Source organism: Sabethes cyaneus, chromosome 3 (genome assembly GCF_943734655.1).
Source record: "Sabethes cyaneus chromosome 3, idSabCyanKW18_F2, whole genome shotgun sequence".
Lineage (NCBI taxonomy): Eukaryota > Metazoa > Arthropoda > Insecta > Diptera > Culicidae > Sabethes > Sabethes cyaneus.
Window position 1 is genome coordinate 42,300,568 of NC_071355.1, and position 18,345 is coordinate 42,318,912.

The 18,345-nt window shown below is 37.9% G+C and overlaps 2 protein-coding genes across 3 annotated transcripts; one reads left to right on the forward strand and one right to left on the reverse strand.

Moving 5' to 3' along the window:
* Positions 1-1,524: 1,524 nt before the first annotated feature.
* On the reverse strand, positions 1,525-2,743 carry LOC128742298 (V-type proton ATPase subunit e 2-like). The gene is made up of 4 exons (XM_053838627.1): positions 2,713-2,743; positions 2,531-2,634; positions 2,394-2,441; positions 1,525-2,329 (listed from the first exon to the last, which is right to left on the reverse strand). The coding sequence occupies exons 2-4, from the start codon at positions 2,626-2,628 to the stop codon at positions 2,185-2,187; spliced, it is 291 nt and encodes a 96-aa protein (XP_053694602.1). The 5' UTR covers positions 2,629-2,634; positions 2,713-2,743; the 3' UTR covers positions 1,525-2,184.
* Positions 2,744-2,956: 213 nt separating this feature from the next.
* On the forward strand, positions 2,957-16,614 carry LOC128741185 (sodium-independent sulfate anion transporter). Of its 2 annotated transcripts, XM_053836805.1 has the most exons (6): positions 2,957-2,974; positions 3,037-3,071; positions 13,957-14,334; positions 14,394-14,822; positions 14,887-15,826; positions 15,883-16,614. In XM_053836805.1, the coding sequence occupies exons 3-6, from the start codon at positions 14,173-14,175 to the stop codon at positions 16,185-16,187; spliced, it is 1,836 nt and encodes a 611-aa protein (XP_053692780.1). In that variant the 5' UTR covers positions 2,957-2,974; positions 3,037-3,071; positions 13,957-14,172; the 3' UTR covers positions 16,188-16,614. The 2 variants fall into 2 exon arrangements, with proteins under 2 accessions (XP_053692780.1, XP_053692779.1); XM_053836804.1 differs by lacking the exons at positions 2,957-2,974; positions 3,037-3,071 and adding an exon at positions 7,269-7,476.
* Positions 16,615-18,345: the final 1,731 nt, after the last annotated feature.

The window sequence follows — 18,345 nt, forward strand, 5'->3', positions numbered from 1 at the left end:
TGGTACAAATAGCTGTAACTTTGTCAATATTTGGAATTCATGCAAACGACTTCAAACACATATGGTCAAAATGTTAATCTTTCGAAATAATCAATCAAAAAATTTAGGTTTTAAAAAATTGAAAAGGTACTATGCCCCCTTAACAGAAGGCAGTTAGTATCCCTCTTATCTTTTGATCCATATTATCTTTTAATCAATGATGGTTAAAATTTTTGTACAATACCGATTTTGTACAAATTAAGTTTATATTATTTTAGGCATAAAATGACATATGTTAGCTAACTAATTAGGAAGACTTTTTAGTTTCAAAACTAGAGGCTACAATATACAAACACTATGAAGCAACTACGAAAAAGGATGAGTGATAGTTAGTTTTATCAATATAATTAAGTTTTTATTTAGGCTATAAATCAAGCCTACTTTCAATATCCCGTGCTTATAGATTAATTATAAACGGAGATACTATAGTGACAACAAGCAGTTTTATGGAATATACAACGGCGTGTTCGTTGGTGGCAGGCAATGATAGCTACCGGCAGTGATGTCTCGGAGCGCAAAACTAGGTCCATTCTAAAATCAATACTAGGTCCATTCAAGATCAAAAAAGGGGGTTAACATTTTTCAAGAATTTGAAGATTTTACTGGTTTTACTGAACTTTTAAATACCTAAATTGAAATTACACATATTTTAGCATGATTTTAAGAGTATTGTTTTATTTCAAACCAGAAGGGTTCCGGGTAGTAACAGTTTGAAAACACTCTATGGTGACTGCCAAAACGCTGAAAAACAGCTACTTTTAAATACGCGGCAATAAAGTAGTTTTGGCTATAATTTTAATTTAATTTTAGTATATTTACGTTCAGAAATGATTAAAGATAAACATAAAAGCTAAATACAGTACAAAGACTTGATAATTATATCCTAAAATTCTTTTTTAAAAATAGGTCCATTCAAGATCAGAATTCGACTAGGTCCATTTCAAAATCATTTACCCTATTAAGCTCGACCAGCTTCATACAGCTACACAACTTTGTGCTGAAAATTGCATGTCGTAGTGATAGCCTATAGAATATTGAAAAATATACCAAAAATCATTAACGGTGTGACCGTTATGCGAATATTTTCCTGACTCAATCGAAAATTATTCGCAAGTCAAACTGACGATCGTTGATAATCTGTATTTAATTTTTGAATTATTGAGTTAGACTTGATCATTTTACCAAATCTATAACAAAACGTTCGCTTGAGGATAAGCTGCGGGAGCAAAAGTAATCAAAGGTTACAAAATACTTTAATTCTCATTTTCTCCACTTGCTGTTTTTCGTCATGGGACCGTTAGGCGAAGAGGGGAAGCAATCATTTGCCTGAGTTTACAAGTGATTGCTGCATTTTGTGTAAGATTGTTCACTATATCCTATTTTACGCATTTTGAATCCTATGCAGGAATTTGCAGAACATGTTTACAAATGAACTATAACTTATACTCTATAATAAAGGTACTGAGACATTTTTTTTCATATAGTAAATACTAATCTGAATAGTGCTGTTTAAAATATGGTTTCATCTACCGCATATATTTTATTGGTTCTACTGCTTGGTATGTAACATACATGTACGCGTGATTAATAATGCTACCATATTTTTTTTCTTGCATATTTAATCCAATATAGCTAATGAATGTTTGGCTGGAAAATAGTACATCTTATTTGATCGCTATCATTTTCATTTAAATCGTTTGGCTTACTGCATAATGGTGTACTAAGAAATGTCCATTAAATTTCGTGATTGGCTTATTAGATAGTGTGTGTTATAAGAACTCCTCTTAATTACTCCATACATTTTTCGCTGCATAAATTTGATTGAGGGCATCTATGCACTCAATTACTGTGTTTATAAAACATGCAATTTTTTGATTATCATATTATATTTTGAATTTCGCGACAGGAATTATTTTAGCTCTATAAAACTCACATTAGCATCGTCCCCAATGAGAATAATTCATCGAGTTGCGACAGGAATTTACATTCGCATGATGCTCATGTGTCATCGACAAACGTAAGAGGATTCTTACTTAATTTTGATGTCTATTTGGGATTGAATATTTATGCATTTTTTCAACAAATGTTTTCCGTGTTACTTGCATTTTTCACTATACTGGTGATGTGAGGCAAACGATATCCAATTTAATGGTCCGCATTATGCTCAGGTTCCCAACCTTCCATATCCGGAAGTGGATTGCCCCATTCTCGTGCCATAATAAGAATAGTGTTCTGGTGTAGCTTGGGACCGATAAGTGGATTCATCTGGGCCATATAACAACATAGCCAGCTAAATAAATGAAAATATTTCATGAATGAAAAAAAAATTACGAATCTGTTAGGTCGGAACTTACAATAACCAGCATGTGACTGCCGTCAATATAAGAACGCACTGGACAATTCTGTAACCAGGAATAATAGTGATTAGTTGGTGACCCAAAAAACAAGTGAAGGCCACTGTTAGCACACAGAAGGAAAGAAAAATACTTACCCTCGGTTCGGTCCCTTTGGCGCAATGATTGGCAAAACAATGCCAATCACGCCAAAAATGGCCGAGAAAATAATAATCGGTAGAGCGGACGCCCCCATATTAGCCTTAATGAAAATAAAAATCAATATTAATCTTCAGTTTTTCAAGAACTATTAATTTTTCATAGCACTGGTTGAACGTACCTGGTGACTTCCAAAATCGATTGACTAGCGAGTGAGAATAATATCACATGACAAACTCCGCGAGTGCTGTCTGAGTCACTCGGAGATGACGTTTTGCGTGCTGTGAGTTCCCGCAAGTGGCTCTTTGACAACTCTCTCTGTCACTGTCATTGCGTTAGTTTGATTGAATAACGCCACTTGGGTGTGTGTTTTTATTTACCATTCGATGAAATGTGAGGACCGTCCTGTGTTCGCGAATCTTTAGCAATTTTTAATTTTTGTTGTAAGCATTAAATAATATTATGTTTGACAAACCTAAAACAAAAAATGTTGATTTAATTTCAGTTATAAAAAACTTTTATGTCGGTTATGCATAGTTGGTAAGTATGGACTTGCATGGTATGCAAATTTGACTGATAAAATGCGATTGCGTTACGCGTTGCGCATTGCCTTGCTACGCGTTAACTATATTTGCTGTTAAACAGAGTCGTTGGTGTTCCAAAATAATTTAGGGTGTTTTATAGGGTGCCCTACAAATAAGGTGATTAAATTTTATCAGGCCAAAATACCCTATAATAATCATTTACCCTATAAGGAAAATGAATGGTCCGAGGTGGCTATCTTGAGGGATCCCGGGAATTATTACCGATTTTTACAGCTAACAGACGATCAACGAGATACGAACGTAACCAGCTGATAGCTCAGCCGCAAAAAGCCTAATTTTTCCAATTTGGCTAAGGCAATTTCGTGGTTGATGCTATTGAAGGCTGCTGTCAGGTCGAAATAAATTAGCATGATTACAACCATTCGTGAGGAACTAAACGACAAAAGGTTGGTCACAGTAGAGCGCTTTGGCATAAATCCATGCTGGTGCTCAACAATATAATGTTGGCAAAATCCAAAAATATATTCCAGTACTACTAGCTGAAACAACCTAACCAACAACACTAATTCCAACCGTAAAGAAACATACATTTGTTTATCGCACAAGTAAGCTACAGGAAATTCATTGCATATTTTCAATCGCCATAATACCTTCTAGTGGCGACCGCCACCTTTTGGCGATATTCAATATCATTCAAGATATTCAATATCTTTTTATGACAATAAATACTTGATTCTAATTTTTCTTTTTAATACGATTTGGTAACATTTTGATTTATTCTAGTTTTTAATTTTAAGCTTCCGATGCGCGCGAAAAAGGTTATAAAACTGTAAACTTGCAAAATCCTAGAAAACTGCAAAAATAATTTTGTGTTTCTAACGGCGATACAACTTTAATCAAGTCCCAAATTAATGGAAAAAATACCTGGAAAGATTTTTGAAGGGTCACCAATTAGTTAAATTCCCAAGTGGGCGTAAGTTTTACTTTGCCTTGATATTGGTAAAATACTAAAATGAATAATTTCTCATAAAGATTTTTTTACAATAGGGGATGGTAGAAGGAAATTGGAAAGAGCAGAAAATTAGGCAAGGAAGGGTCATTAAAACGCCTTTGTTTCATTATACTTTCTTCTACCGGGGAAAAAACACTTGGTGGTGTACCACCGAACCACTGCTTACCAAATGTTCTTTCTTCTAACCAGGGTATTCATGTTAATCAAACGGCAAAGTTCAATGTGTGGCGGTTTCTATTGAATTTTGCTAAGACAAATTTCTCAGCGCATAGCGCAGAAATCTTGGTTGAAGTGCTGCGATCCCGCGTAATAAAACAACAGAATATGGGCTCCAAATAGTTGCTGAGGCTTTCAGTATAGGACGGATTGAGGGAATAAGAAGACAATGCCCGTAAATAACATCATTCAGTGGAATCGTTGGGGTTGGCCACCCTTAACGAGTAATGATTCTTAAAAGATATGTTGATGTCCTAGCTCTGTGATTATTGTCGTTCTGTTGAGTCTCTTTGAGTGGAATTTTATCTACGCGAAAGTGAGATTACAAAGCACTTATACGCATTCAGGACCAGTAAGTTTGAGAAATATCAATCATGAAAACCATTTAGATGTCGTCGTAGTTCGAAGTATCTGCTATCCAACGTAAGACTACTTAGGTAAAGCTTGAGAAATGTGTGCATAAATAAAAAATCGGCCTGATGATACAACATAGCATTTGCAAATGAGTGGGGTCCGGGTGCCACAATCTTGCGACGTGTACGGTCCTTCTTAGCCTTCCGATTTTTGCCAGGAATACGATAGGAACTCTCTGGTGTAGTGCTTCCTACGCCTGCACTACTAGTCCTCAACTACTTTCGCACTAATACAACATCTTTCCCAAGCAAAGTTTGTTACAGCAGTTATAGTCTCAAGTCCATAAAAGACTACCGGTCTGATTATTGTTTTGTCAGCTTTATGCGACAGTGCATGCTTCTTGATCGAATTGTTTTTGGAAGGGTGAAGCAGGCTCGACCACCAGGTAGAACGGGTCTTTAAATTCCCTAACTCGTGTTAGGCTTAGGGTGGCTACCAGTGATCCCAAATATATGAACTCATCTACAACTTCATGTTCATCGCCTTCAAAATTCACTATCCATGGGAGGCGAACATTGTTCTCAAATTTCCATTAATCTCAACCACCAAAAATTGGAAGGGATAATTAAAATATACTCGTGCTTTTCCTTACAAATTAGGTACAAAACGCTTCTTGGATAAATAATTACAACTGTTACACGTTACAATGAACACGGAATATTTTTTTTCACTTTTTCAATTTTCTCTTAAGCTATGCGAAGATTACTTAATTGGACAAACGGTCGGAGAACTAATTTTGTTATTTATTTGTGGTTTAGAGTGGTCAACATGAAATAAAAAACTGAATTAAGCTAATCAGATAAGAATCGGGAAACGATTTAAAATGCTCTAAAATTCGACTATACCACAGCTGAGAATATTTTTGTGTTGTTCAATGATTACTCAAGTGATACAATCGTTCCACAATTATGGGTCACTTAACGAATCGTCGCTCTACAAAATATATTTTTATCCACTCTAAAACAAACCATTTATCTGAAAAATTAAATAATCAGTTTATCGGATATCTGCTCTCATGTTTCATTTCATCTTAAAATTGCATAAATTAAGAAAAAAGTGCTGGTCTAGCTAAAACTACAGTTATGGGCAAAAACAAAATTCACACTGGTAAAAATTATGAGTCAATTTGGTACATATTATTAGTCACTCAGAAATAATACGTCTAAAACGGTGCAAGAACAGTATAATCAATATATATAGAATGCCAGTGTCGCTGGTGTTTCATGGATATTTTGGTGGCAAACATGTTGCTGGTTCGTGTCTTGGATACGGGAACTACATTGTCAAATTGCCCAATAGAAAATTTTCCTGCCGACGAAATACCCCAAAACGACTATCGGGTGATTTATCCTACGTGATTTACGGAAAAGCAGAAGGATTTTTTATTGGGTTGCCTTTTTAGTTTGACGATCAGATTCCCGTTTCGAATCGATCACTCACACATATGCGCATACAGTGTAAATACGTAATTTTCAAATGTGTGATGTTTACCACGAGCACTGCAGCGACACTGGCATTCTATATATATTGATTCAACTGCAAGAACACACGATTTGGGATTATTTTGTTTTTTTTTCGCTTCTACTGTCATTCCTGATTTGATTTCAAGGCGATCATGACGGTCTAAGTTTAACTATAACTTATATTGTAAAACTTAACTTGCTTTAAATCCCTATTATTATCTGAACGCCATTATTTTCTTCATTGTTGAACTTCATTGTTTAATTGAACAAAAAATCATGGCATAATTCTGGCTTTAGTTTTCAGCAGGTCGCATAATCAACCCTTTTGCATGCATTATGCGACCTTTTGAAAACTAAAGCCAGAATTATGAGTCAGTTTTATTTTTCTTCGAATGTCCATAAAACTTATATAAAACATGTGTTTTCCTCTTGGAGAATACAAATTTTATCTTTGTTTTGATACGAGCATGGCTTTTGATATGTAATTCTTCTAGATTTATATTTACGAGGCTTACGAATTTACTAGCCGCATGTTCAGATGTTTACTATTTCAGCGATAGTTTGACTACCCGACTATGTAGCAAAATGAAAAAAATCAAAACAAATTTTATTCGGCATTCAGGCATACTATTGACTTGTTTAGTAGTACAAAATGAATATATCTGCTAATGAAAAATCATTTTTTCTATCAATAAGTAATATTATAACAAAAATACGCAGTTGCAGTTAAAAGTGACTAATAATTGCGTGTGACCCATGATTGTGGATGGACTGTATGTATTTGGCCAACAGATTCTGCATTCTTCTTAATTTATTCCATGTCCAGAAATTATTTTGCGTTTATAAACAGTTACATTAAAATTATAAAATTATCGATCACAACATGGGAAAAATAAAACTTTTTTACACTTTTTTTTATGATCGGAAAAAAGTGTTACATGTTTTTGATTGGGCAAGATTTTGAACTAGCAACTGATTTACTATAGCCATTATTTATCCATCTGGCTGGCATCTACACAAACAGACACCCGAGTTGAGGTGCATCAAGTGAACCTTTCCTACGTTGCCTCGCCTGTGCCACGTCTTTTTTGATTGACTGTGAGTAGCTAAACATATTTGGACAATACGAAGCGGTCAGCGTGTTTCGGAGTTTGTCTCAATCAGTTACTCCGCGGCATTGGCAGAGTCCGAATCAACACGAAGCTCTAAAGGCTGCAGCAGAGTAAGATATTGGTTGGAAGATAGACAAAAAAAAACTGCCTCTGGGAGCCCAAAGCAACCAAAGTGAACCACTTGTAAGTACCTCATTGTACATCGTTTTTGCGTCATCATACGGCTTTTGATTAAAACACAATGCGTTTGTGAGTAAACACCATAGACGATGTTGTACAAAATTGATGAACGCATCAATCAGCACTATAGAACATGATTTCTGGAGCAAGAGACTGTTAATTGAGTCGTGTTAGGTTTCGTTTTATATTCGGATTTTTAACAAACGAGTGTTAAAGGTGTTTTCCGTCGAAGAACAATTTCACCAGATCAATTATCGTTGCTAGAAAATAGCTTAAAGACAAAGTGTTCAAAACTAGAACAAAACAGAAAAATCAGCTTCAATAAACAGTCGCGATATCAATTGATTGGATACTCATTAATTCATTACTAAAATTAAATCAAATGTCAAAGTCGAACTCTGGGTGAAAATTCACACTCACAACAAATGTGATTTTGTCAGTAATCGTGAAGTAATATTTGTAATTATCACCATATGGTGCGTACAAAAACATTCTAATAAAAATTTCCCTTTCACTTATGCATAGTTTCGTAAGAAAAAGTCTAAAGAAATGCGTGTCTTAAAAATTACCGGAGAGATTGTAACCTTTCCTCGGCGCAAACAAAACCGATACTCTATCGCTGCTTACTCTAATAACCAAACTCCAACCGGTTTCATCATCACGTGCTTTTGGAGTATAGTATAATTTAAATACCTATCCCTAAACAAGTGCGGCTTTGCCGGCTTTATCTTTGTTTTCTGTATTTTCTTGTTGTTTTCTTGTTAGGAGCCCACACGTGCGGGGCTTACTTAGTCGTATCTTTTGTTGTGCGTTAAAATACACACCTATTTTACGTCATTGAACGGAGAAGAACTGTAACGAAAAGATAGGAGGAATAAAGAATTAAAATTTTTTCGATATGATTCAAAAAAACCAGGCTGATTTTCTAATGAAACCATTTGCAAACAGAAGCACACTGAGATAGTTTGTTTGAAGCTTCAAAAAATACACAATAGGCCGTATGAATAATACAGTTTGCTTTGCTTTTCTCGTTTAAATCGTATGAGAGCATTTGCTCTAACTCTTTTATTCATATGACCTAATGTCTGCGAATCGCATGGCTTAGAAGAAAAGGTGCGTTCGAATGCGGTTATATTGACTCTCTTTAGCTTGCTTCAATCCGCGAATTTTCTAGCTAGGTAAAAAGGACGAACCTGTAAGTGTTATTTCAAACCACCCTCCTCAATCAAATTTCTTCTGCACGTCTTGTCTCGCCCTAGAGATACTATTATAGAGATAATTTTTGGATTTTTACTAAGGCCGGCTGTCTCACTGAAACTGCAAACATTGCCGTAGAAGCTTTGAGAAGATGCCCAAAGCACTCCGTTTGTAACTGGCATGTTTTCATCCCTCCAGCCAGTCGGTCATCGGTTCGAAGTTACACCTTGATTTAGGGGTTCCTGATTGGCCGATTCCCATGGCAGGGTCCCGTGGCCAAGTTATGCCTAACTTTATTTGCCAAGCAACAACGAGGATCCCACGACACTCCCATATTGGACCACACGACCAAAGTTGACCATAAATACCATTACAAGACTGTAATAAAACTCAAATCACCACTCAGGAATTGTAAGATTAGGCAGGCGGAAATCAGACGGTATCGCACCTAGCTTAGGCACTCAAACGCAACAATTTAACCCTCTAACGGGTAAGACCATCTGTAGATGGCTTTCGCTTCTGAAGCTTCAGAGCTACATGAAATTTGTTTTGAATTGACAATACAAAAGCAATGTGTTTAGGATAGATTTCTTGATATTTAGATAATACATTCTGATCAAGCGTTTAAAACTTATCATCTTTTAAAATCAAGAATTCAGAAAAATTCCGAAAAAATATTTTTGCGTGAATATTTCCTTTAATACTTTTAAAGAAAAATTACATCTAGAACAAAATGATTGATCGCAATTTTTTTCTGTCAGTAATTTACATGCTTTATTTCAATTCTGTATCTGAATTTGAATTGAAAAAATGTCTGCGTAAAGGGTTGGACATGAAAAACAAAAAAGGGAAATTGAACTATTTCTTATACCTGATGCCCCGCCAGATGACTATTTTTTCATGAAAATCAAAACATGAGCTTCTTTTGAATGTACTTTCATAAAAAATAGTCATTGGCTTGATCGCATCGTTTTTACGATGTCGCCCGTTAGAGAGTTAAGTATTTCTTGGTTTTACTTACTTTTACGGCGACAATCCGCTTATCGAATCTACAATCTGGGTCAAATGTACGAGTCGTCTCCACGCTTCTCGGTCTTGGGGTGCCACGCTCCGGTCTCCCAACCCGCTATTCTATCATCCTCGTCAACAGCTCTCATACAACAGGTACGGGGTCTGCCTCGTAGTCGACGGCCTCTGTCGGACTCTTTGCTGAATATTCTTTTCACTGGTTTCTCCTCCGGCATCCTTACTCCTTGGCCAGCCCACTGTAGCCTGCCGTGTTTTATCCGCATCTTCGATTACTTTATTTATGATAAACAATTATGGTTTATGACAAACCTCTTCACAGCCTTAACATGCGTGTACGCCTTTTCCACAGCTCTACGGTTAATACCGATGATATCGATGTCATCCACAAACCCTAGCATCATTATGTGAGATTTCGTGATGATGGTACCGCTTCTCTGCACGCCTTTTAACGTCACCATTTAAACCATTTAACATCACAAACGAGTTGGATGTCTCACCCGCTATTCCAATGCTCGATTTTGAACCATCAAGGGTAGCGCGTATCAGGCTAAGTCAGTTTTGTTGAAAAACCTTGCTCAAGCATAAACCGCCACAGCTCATTTCGTTTAAGTGAATCGTACGCCGCCTTGAATAAAGAACTGGTTGGTCTGCAAGTTGAATTTACGGAACTTATCGAGGAATTGTCGCAAAGTGAACAGGGAGGAGTGATGCCCCGATGATTGCTATCAGGGCATTTCAGATCTTCTAACCAGTTCGTAGGTAGTTCCTCCTCAGCACATGCCTTCAGTGTAACCTGATGGATTGCACAATACAGTCGTTCGCTTCCGACTTTTAAAAGTTCGGCAGGGATGCCGTCCTTTCCAGCTGCTTTGCCGTTTTCAGCTCTCTAGCTGCTGTTTTAACCTCGTCCAAAGTTGGTGGATCCACTGCTTGTCCATCATCCTTAATCATTATCCTGTTTCTGTTAACAGCTCAGTCTTGTTCGCCATTCAACAGTACATCGAAATGTTGTTTCCAACGCTCGGCCACTTCCGATCTTTTGGTAATCAGGCTCCCCTCCTTGTCGTTGCACATAACAAGAGTTGACACGGTCCGGTTCTTGATTTCGTTGATCGTTTTGAAGAAGCTTCTCGTATCTTGCCTTTCGAAGCAATTCTCCGCCTCCACAAGAACGCGATCCCAGTGCTGGCGTTTGTTACGACGATAAAATTTCTAGCTCTAGCAGCTTGGTATCTTTCTCTACTCTGGCGTGTCACAGTTGCAGCCAACATGTGGCTTTTAGGTCTCTTCTTCTCATCAGTCACTCGCTGGCACTCTTCGTCAAACCACTCGCTGGAAATTGCTGCAGCAGTAGTACCCAACAGTATTTTCGAATAAATTGATACGAGTGAAATAGTTTGGTGAATGATAACCCAGATTAATTGATTATTATTCACTGTTTAGTCAAAAGTTTTTTGCGTTTAATGACAAACATTTTATGTTTTTTAAGCCAACTTAAGCCAGTTTTTTAAGCCAATAAACGTATAACGATTGTCAACTGGTGTGTACTTTCCAGCCAGTTATCTAAATTTACCTGGTTCTAGTGATGTTCGAAATTTTCAATTATTCGATTACCGATTAAACGGTGAGCGTTGTCTGCACTAATCGATTAATTCAACTATTCGTGTCAGTTGTGTTCGATTAAAAATATTCGGATATTTCTTTGATTAATTCGATTAATCGAACGATTATGAACGATTAACAAGCATTATTCATACTCATTGAACTATTCGATTAATTCAACTGCTCGTGCTGGCAGTATTCGATTAAAAATTATTCGAATATCCAATGTGTTATTCGATTAGTTGAATTAATGGAACGATTAACGGACATCACTACTTGGTTGTACAAACCACTCAAAAATCTACAAAATGTGGTATCACCGCCAATCACCAAAGCATGTGTGATTGTGACTTGGTGATTTAATTCTTTATAGAACTACAAATCTAGAAGAAACTGATACACAAGACGCATGCATTTGGAAAGTATAATCTCGACCTCATCTAACAAAGTTATAAATTTGCGTAACAAGCTGTAGAACATTTGAAAAATGTCCAGCGTTATCGAATTGCATTTACATTCGTAGTTCTACGTCAGCGCAGCGATCTTCATACTTTTTTGTAGTAGGGTACGGGATGGTATTTTCAGCCCATTAAGTGAAGGCATCTGTTTTTTCGGCCTATGGCCTAGTTCTAGTGGAAGAACAGGTGGTTTTGACTTTCTTTGAATAAAAAATAGTAGATTATACTTACAGTCTTGAGAAAATAGTTATAACATATTAAAATTGTATGTCAGCAAAGTATTTTTATTGGCGAAAGAAAAGGCAAATAGGCTGAATTTAGAAACCTGCTGAAAATATCCTCCCGTACCCTATATTGATATAATCGGTTGAAGAGGAGAGGTAGGTGCGTTCTTTTCTGCAACTGTTTACTTTCAGGACATCAACTTTGTCCAGATTTAATGTACAAATGATCAGATCGATCGAAGGGTAGGGATTATTGAAAGGATCGTTTTACACTTTTGCACACTTGTTTACTTTCAGGACATCGAATTCATCTAGGTTCAATGTTTAAATAGTAACATCGATCAAAGAGCGAAGCTTCGAATCTTTACAAAAATTGTTTACCTGCAGGACTTCCATTTTGTCCAGGTTTGCTGGTAATGAATAATTCCTGTCCTGTTGGAAAGCAAGGGTTCGGTTACTTTTTTTTAGAATCAAAGTTCAAAGTAAACGAAACCGCAGGTGTATCAGTTAGTCGTAAAGCGTAGAGGGTCTGGGAAGCAAAACAGTGCTTCCATGTGATTGGCTGATTCGTTCTTTCTTGATAATGCCTACTATTTATGCTTTTTTCAATAATGATTTTACAAATCAGTGTAATCAATATATATAGTATGTCAGTGTCGCTGGTGTTTCATGGATATATAAATATTTGCTATTTTATCAATTTTTTGAAAAATCTGATCGATTGTTCCAAATGTCGCTAAAATCCATTGAAAAATGGCTGAGTTATAAGCGGGCGAACCATAACCACCTTTCGTTACATGCTCATTTCTCGTACTTTTAAAGTGTACCCCAACATAGAAATCAAAACCGTAGTTCTAGGTTAAAAGGGATCAGAATATAACATTTTATCTATTTTAGTTTTGTAATTCTTGAAGCAGGAAATCAAAGCAATGCCTTCGGTATAACCGTCTTTAGACATTACCGTTCTTTATCGGCACATGGACTTCGCGGTTATTAGAGTACAGGACAATTACGGGGCTAATGCAACGATCCTACTGACTTTAGCACCACCGCCCAGTCAAGATTGGAACATACGACGAGCGGCTTGCTGGACCATGATCGTACCTCGAAGCTAACTGCACGATAGTTCATTTTCAGATTGTGTTATGGATATTTTCCTAGTTTATCTCGCCAGTTAAGTGATTGTAATTGTTTGCGTAAAAGCATTGTTTGCAAGCAATAGCGTGAACTTTGAATCTACAGGGATACCTCGATATTAGACAATTTATAATTTCTAAAAGTTGTCTAATATCGAAATTGTCTTATATCGAAACATGGTTTTTAAAAAAAAAATGCATTAGCGGTCGCCAGTATTGCTCTGTGTTATGTGTTTACGCTTTTGAACTATTAGTTTTTTACTATTTTTGGGGTTATTTTGAAATAATGAACATCTTCATGGCGCCGGTTTCAGAATGGAAAATCAGCTCTGGTATCGCTACCAGCTATGTCAAAGGGATTTGTTTCAATATAAGACAAAAATTGTCTTATATCGAGGTATCCCTGTACTTCTATTATTAGATCATTACGAAATATTGTTATCAATTACGAACAAACAATTAAAATGTTCATTACGTGAAATATTTCAACAACTAAAACACTTTTAGTGCAAACTTCTTCAGCTAGTTTGTGAATGTTAATGTTAATTAGCATACAGCTGTGTGGTTAGCCATCGAATGTTGACTCCTGATATCGCTAGAAGTTACACTACGCTAAAACTTTCTAAATACCTACTATACCACTGCTAATCACACCAGAAAATGTGTGATAGCAACTGATCGATTTAACGCTTGACGGTATTGATAACCGAAATATTGAATAAAATTTATTATAACGTATTTGAAAATGCTGCTAAACAATTTGAAGCATCCAAAGGAAATTCTTTGGAATCCAACAAAAACAAACAATTAATAATGTACTCTACTTCCACGAAACAGGTTTTCCATTGACGGCGGTATTGGAATGCAATACAGGTGTATAATAGCATGACGATGATACCGCTGCACAGTTATTAGTACCTCTCTTTCTTCGTTTGGACCGCACGTGGCTGATCTTGTGGGTTCATTCATTAACGCAACACAAACAAGAATCGAGCGGTGTTACCGGCAAACCAAATCAACAAACAGTCTTGTTTGAGGTATTTTCATCGAAACATGGGTCTTACGCAGGTGGAAAAAGTCATTCCAGGGGCTCGATGGCTTCGAGGATATAACGCACAGTATGCAGTGGCTGATCTGATAGCCGGTATAACAGTTGGGTTGACGGTGCTGCCCCAGGGCTTGGCCTATGCTACGCTAGCTGGGTTAGAACCGCAGGTCGGTTTGTTTAAGGTGACGCTGCTAACTTGAATTGTTGAACGGTTCATTATTTCCAGTATGGGCTCTATTCGGCTTTCGTCGGTGGATTGGTTTATGCACTGTTGGGTGGCTGTCGTGAAGTGACAATCGGGCCAACTGCTTTGCTTGCGCTGATGACCAGTCGTCATACTGGATATGGAGGAAACTCTGGACCACAGTTTGCCATTTTACTGTGCTTTCTAGCGGGAGTTGTTGAGCTGTTGATGGCAGTTTTGCGTTTAGGTGCACTGGTTGATCTCATCTCGTTACCGGTGACCGTTGGATTTACATCAGCAACAGCACTGATTATAGGAGCTTCACAGCTGAAAGCGCTACTCGGTATTCGGGGCGGTTCAGGCGCTGGATTTACAGAAACTATTACGACCGTGGTTAAAAATATCGAAAATGCACGTATTCCGGATACCGTACTGGGACTGACATCCATCGGAATTTTACTAGCGTTGAGAGTAAGTATAATTAATTTTACACCGTAGCGTGATTTCAGAATACACTTTCTTAATTATTTTGTAGAAATTGAAAGATGTTAAAACAGCGCCCCAAGCTAGCCGCGGGCGAAAAGCGCTTGGCATGGCGCTGTGGTTGATTGCAACGGCAAGAAATGCCTTGCTGGTGCTGGTTACCAGCTTGATAGCATTTTATTTCGATCGCAACGGCTCACGTCCTTTCATTCTAACCGGTACCGTACGAAGTGGCATACCTGGATTCCATTTGCCGCCCTTCTCTACTCAGATTCCCGGAGCCAATAACACCGTCACTGATTGGGATTTTCTTCAGATGGCATCTGAGCTAAATGTCAATATTGTGTTGGTTCCGGTAATTGCCGTGCTGGGTAATGTTGCCATTTCAAAGGCCTTCGGCGGCAGTGGTATCAATCCAACGAAAGAGTTAATTGCTTTGTCTTTGAGCAACATTTTCGGATCGTTTTTCAGTTCAATTCCAGTAACGGGGTCGTTCTCGAGAAGTGCTGTCAACCATGCCAGTGGAGTGAAAACACCCATCGGAGGTATCTACACTGGTGCTTTGGTGTTGCTCGCCTTAGGGTTGCTGACACCTTATTTCCAGTTCATTCCAAAGGCAGCGTTAAGTGCAGTGATCATATCCGCGGTTGTTTTTATGATCGAATATGAAGTGATACGACCGCTTTGGCGGTGTAACAAGCGGGAGCTAGTTCCTGGTGCTATTACATTTGTACTAAGTTTAATCATTGGAGTCGAGCTGGGGTTGTTGGCGGGGGTACTGGCAGATCTGGCGTTTGTAGTATATCGAACGGCACGACCGATACTGAGCGTAGACGTTGCCACAACACCTTCCGACGTTCAATACATCATCATTCGACCACGACACAGCTTGTTCTACTTCCCTGCGGTCGAGTGGGTTCGAAACGGTATTTCAAAAGCGATAAAGAAGCATGGAGACATCCCTGTAGTCTTGGATTGCCGGACGGTTCACGGTTAGTGGACATATCTCGCGAATGTTTTTCTTTTGATTAAATTATTTATTTTTTAGAACTCGATTACACAGCAGCTACCGGTTTAGGGGCACTGCGGAAGGAGCTTGATGGCAAAAAGATCCCATTCGTTGTCTTGGGAGCATCCGACGAGATGCAGATAATTTTACGCGAAACAATTAAAAGCACAATGCTGGAAGCAAGCAACGAAGTTGAACTCGAGAGGGTGCTTCAGGAATTAAGCTGTGAAAACAATAAAAGTGAACTTCGGGATGTTGTTACGCCTTTATTGTCACCAACGATCGACCGGCCTAAGCCCAATGCTACGAACATTGTCGTCCAATGCCAGGATGAGCGAACATGACCGGTGTGTAGTATGTGAGGCACCAATATGTGTGAAATATGTAAGAGTATATATAAGAAACGCGTGGTAAGATTTGTACTGATTGCTGTTTGTGAAAACAACGGATTCTCTCTTCGAAATGTCTCTTGGTTTATTTTGAAATGTAAATGTTCCTGTAAGATCTGTAGCCAATTATATGTTTATAGCATATTATATTTAAATTCGAATAATTTTCAAACAAAAAGCTTATTTTTTCAGCCGGCGACTGCCTATAGATTCTACCAGGACTCTAAAAATAGATTCCTGCTTCAACGTCGAATTTTCGTTTACTATAGTTCTTAGATCAACGAGTTAGTCATGTAACGAGAAAAGGTTACAGTTTGCGCGCTATAACTCGGCCATTTTTCAACGGATTTAAGAGGTATTTGCACCAATCGATTAGAAATTTTCATATGCATTGATTGATATAGTGAATATAATAAAAATTTATCGAATCACCGTTGAAATAGGGTTTACATAAATATAGCAATAGGCGCTGTCAAGAACGAACGTATGAGCCAATCACACGTAAGGACACTTGATTCTCAGAACCAGTAAGACAATTTTATACACCTGCGATTTCGTGACAGACTATTCCCGTCGCTGGATCAAATTGATGCACCGAAAGTAAAACTGTAAACTACATCTTCCCTGCAATTGATTTTACCATTTGAACATTGAACTTAGACGAACTTGATGTAATTTGGGACTATTTTCTATTTACGCGTTTTCTGGCCTTTAAAAAGGATTTAAAGCGATCACTTACTTTACTTATTTAGTGGTGACGATGCGTTATCGATCCTGCGCCGAACGGATTATGGTTTCCCAGTGCTGTCGGTTCTGGGCTGCCGCTCTTTAATCCCCTCGGACACCTGACAAAAGCGCCGACACCTGCCAGCAACCATGTATTTCGTTTTGGTGCTGTTGATGGTAATTACCAATCTCGCTCTTTTCCATTTGAAAGGTTTAAAGGCCTCTTCCATTGGTCTTGGTTGATACCGATAATATTGATCCACAAAACCAAGAAGTATGGAAAACATCTTGGTGATAGGCAGAATCAGCGTAGCTAGTTTCGTTGAAAAAATATGTTCTAGCATTTTCTGCCCCAGCTCATTTCGTTTGACTGAATTGTATGCCGCCTTAAAGTCTGTTCTGACGTGTAGTCGGTAACCGCAGTGAGTATGCGACTCCTGGTTCTCATCTGTTATCTTCTGGCATTCGCCATCAAACGTGCTGTTTTCCACGTATCATGCTCTCTGTATTCGAGTTTTCTGGCCTTGAAAAGGGTCAAAATGTGACCACACGTCTTTATTTACCTGGACATGCCCTGTTTTCGCATGTGTTGTCCTGGCGTTCTGATTTACACAATTAAACAGTTCGGTAAAAATTACCGAAATCTAAACAACTGAACGTAAAAAATTTCGTAAAAATTTCGGTAGTGCATATCGAAGTTTACGGACCTTTAGTAATGTTTGGTGCAATAAAATTTTTTACCGATCGTTCAGCTGTTTAGATTTCGGTAAAATTCTACCGAATTCGGTGTTTTTTTAAGTGTGTACAGCGAAAAATCCTGATTTTTAAAATGAAATCCTGCTTTACTGATGAAATTAAAATACAAATGATTTTTAACTCATGTTTTCGTATGATATTGTCAGTCCCTCACGAAACAGGTTATCTTGTCTTCACAGATGTCTCGATACCCGATTTTACATATTCAGTTTCGTAATTGTAGCATACTTCCAACTATCTCACGGAGGTAGAATCGATGACTTGATTTGAACATCCAGGTCGACATCGCGCGCCTGCTAGACGAGGCTCTACCTTCCTCTGTGAAGCAAAGTTATTCGACACACGAAGGCGGAAGAGGCGGCATAGGTTTAACCGTTTAATCCTCGAGCGCGAAATGAGTCGACTATGATCCTTAGGAGTAAAAGGCATCAGGAGCAGGACAGATGTCATGAGAAACTAGAACAACTATTCGAGTTAACGAGAGGCGCGGGTTCCATGAGAAACTGAACCGTTTTTGTAGGGGAGCTCCTTAGCCGCAAGGTTACCAAGTCTGCTTTGACAAGCGAGTGGTCGTGGGTTCGGATCAGACCATTCGATGTCAAGTGACTTTAGCATGGGTTTATTCTAAGGT

Bases quoted from the DNA above. Each gene is read 5' to 3' on its own strand.
- LOC128742298 (XM_053838627.1), bottom strand. From the start codon at position 2,628: ATGGGGGCGTCCGCTCTACCGATTATTATTTTCTCGGCCATTTTTGGC. The intron at 2,442-2,530 runs GTAAGTATTTTT...TCCTGGTTACAG, and splicing joins CCAAAGGGACCGAACCGAGG to AATTGTCCAGTGCGTTCTTA. The intron at 2,330-2,393 runs GTAAGTTCCGAC...TCATTTATTTAG, and splicing joins GCAGTCACATGCTGGTTATT to CTGGCTATGTTGTTATATGG.
- LOC128741185 (XM_053836805.1), top strand. From the start codon at position 14,173: ATGGGTCTTACGCAGGTGGAAAAAGTCATTCCAGGGGCTCGATGGCTT. The intron at 14,335-14,393 runs GTCGGTTTGTTT...CATTATTTCCAG, and splicing joins TAGCTGGGTTAGAACCGCAG to TATGGGCTCTATTCGGCTTT. The intron at 15,827-15,882 runs GTTAGTGGACAT...TTTATTTTTTAG, and splicing joins GGATTGCCGGACGGTTCACG to AACTCGATTACACAGCAGCT.